At 58.9% G+C, this 1889-nt stretch overlaps 1 protein-coding gene across 1 annotated transcript; it reads right to left on the bottom strand.

Moving 5' to 3' along the window:
- Nucleotides 1-310: 310 nt before the first annotated feature.
- LOC109732966 (chlorophyll a-b binding protein, chloroplastic) lies at nucleotides 311-1421 on the bottom strand. The gene has a single exon (XM_020292175.4). It carries the CDS (start codon nucleotides 1259-1261, stop codon nucleotides 461-463), a length of 801 nt encoding a protein of 266 aa, XP_020147764.1. The 5' UTR covers nucleotides 1262-1421; the 3' UTR covers nucleotides 311-460.
- Nucleotides 1422-1889: the final 468 nt, after the last annotated feature.

Below are 1889 nucleotides of genomic sequence, written 5' to 3'. Positions count from 1 at the left end.
GCAACGTAGCTTCTCGCCGATGGATTCGCCATTCATGGACAGGTTCGTCAGATTGCCGTAGATTACTTAACGGTGGTTTCAAGTTCAACTTTCAGACAGATTATTGTTCTCCACTTGGAAAAAAAGTTCCTCTTGATTCTCGCCAAAGACATCTACTTTTACTGCAGTAAAGATCCACTGCCGCTGTATGATAAGCATCTACGTATACGTACTGAACTAAGAAACTGAAAGCCGATCGATTGCATGATCAGCTACCGGTTAATTAACATAGGTGATTGCATGCTCTGGTTGATCCTAAGAGATCATCAAGTCTAACAACAGTCTTTTGCATTCAACCTTCGTACTTTACATCATGCATGGTTGTAGTACAAACGAAACCCAGCTGCATGCATGCATGCGCACACTTGATCGCGTACGTACGCACGTGCACGGTCGGTTTCCAGACACAACACCTAGCAGCTTACTTGCCGGGCACGAAGTTGGTGGCGAAGGCCCAGGCGTTGTTGTTGACGGGGTCGGAGAGGTGGTCGGCGAGGTTCTCGAGGGGGCCCTTGCCGGTGACGATGGCCTGCACGAAGAAGCCGAACATGGAGAACATGGCGAGGCGGCCGTTCTTGATCTCCTTCACCTTGAGCTCCGCGAACGCCTCGGGGTCGTCGGCAAGGCCCAGGGGGTCGAAGCTGCCGCCGGGGTAGAGCGGGTCGACGATCTCGCCGAGCGGGCCGCCGGCGACGCGGTACCCCTCGACGGCGCCCATGAGCACGACCTGGCAGGCCCAGATGGCGAGGATGCTCTGCGCGTGGACCAGGCTAGGGTTGCCGAGGTAGTCGAGGCCGCCCTCGCTGAAGATCTGGGAGCCGGCCTTGAACCACACGGCCTCGCCGAACTTGACGCCGTTGCGGGCGAGCAGCTCGGGGAAGACGCAGCCGAGTGCGCCCAGCATGGCCCACCGGCAGTGGATCACCTCCAGCTCCCGGTTCTTGGCGAAGGTCTCGGGGTCGGCCGACAGTCCCGCGGTGTCCCACCCGTAGTCGCCGGGGAACTCGCCGGTGAGGTAGCTCGGGGGGTCGCCGGAGAGCGGGCCGAGGTAGAGCACGCGGTCGGACCCGTACCACGGGCTGCCGGACGACACCGGCTTGGCCTTGGCCGCGGTCTTGCGCATGGTGACGCGCGCCTCCCCGAAGAGCGCCGACGACGGCAGGTCCTTGACCGCCTTCCCGGCGAAGGACGAGGGGGAGAGCGCCATCGCGGTGGTCGCCATTGCTTCAAGAAGACTCGTGCGTGTCCGGCGTCCGTGCTCTCTGAGAGTGGGGCTGTGGTGGTGTATGGCGGGATGGTTTGAGAGGAGCGGCGGAGGCAGCTATTTAACCCGGCGGGAGGAAGGGGAAGGGGATGAGACGGCGGGGGCCAAAAAAATCTGGAGCTCGGACGCCATTGGCGGGGTGGATATCGCGGGTGAGGTGGCGCGGCGGGAGCCTCAGGGTGGAGGGGACAGGTGTGGCTATGGCTCATGATCGCCGTGGAGGTTGGGCGATTGGGTGCTGTGGATTTTCTTGTGGTCGTGGGTTTTTCCACGGATTTCTTCAGCAGGTTTGCTATTTCTTCAGATCACGGGCGTGTCCGGCTACTCACTCCACTTGGCAGTTGGCACTCGTCGCTGATAATTTCACAGGGGACGCAGACGTGAACGTAGCGCTCGTTCACGTGGAAGCGTCGGTTTTAGCCGTGACCCACGAGAAGCTGTGAAAAACGTAGGTGTTGTGAAGGGGATGGCAGATGTAGTTTTCACAGTGACGGTTGTTCTTATCCCAAGCTGGTTAACTGCAACTTGACATTTTTCGCAAACTTCTCGGTGGTATCCATCTGTTCAGGAAGCAAATTCTATGGCT

This window comes from Aegilops tauschii, chromosome 1 (assembly GCF_002575655.3).
Source record: "Aegilops tauschii subsp. strangulata cultivar AL8/78 chromosome 1, Aet v6.0, whole genome shotgun sequence".
NCBI classification, from domain to species: Eukaryota; Viridiplantae; Streptophyta; class Magnoliopsida; order Poales; family Poaceae; genus Aegilops; species Aegilops tauschii.
The sequence above is the reverse complement of the archived record's forward strand: the minus strand, read 5'-3'. Positions and strand labels throughout refer to the sequence as shown.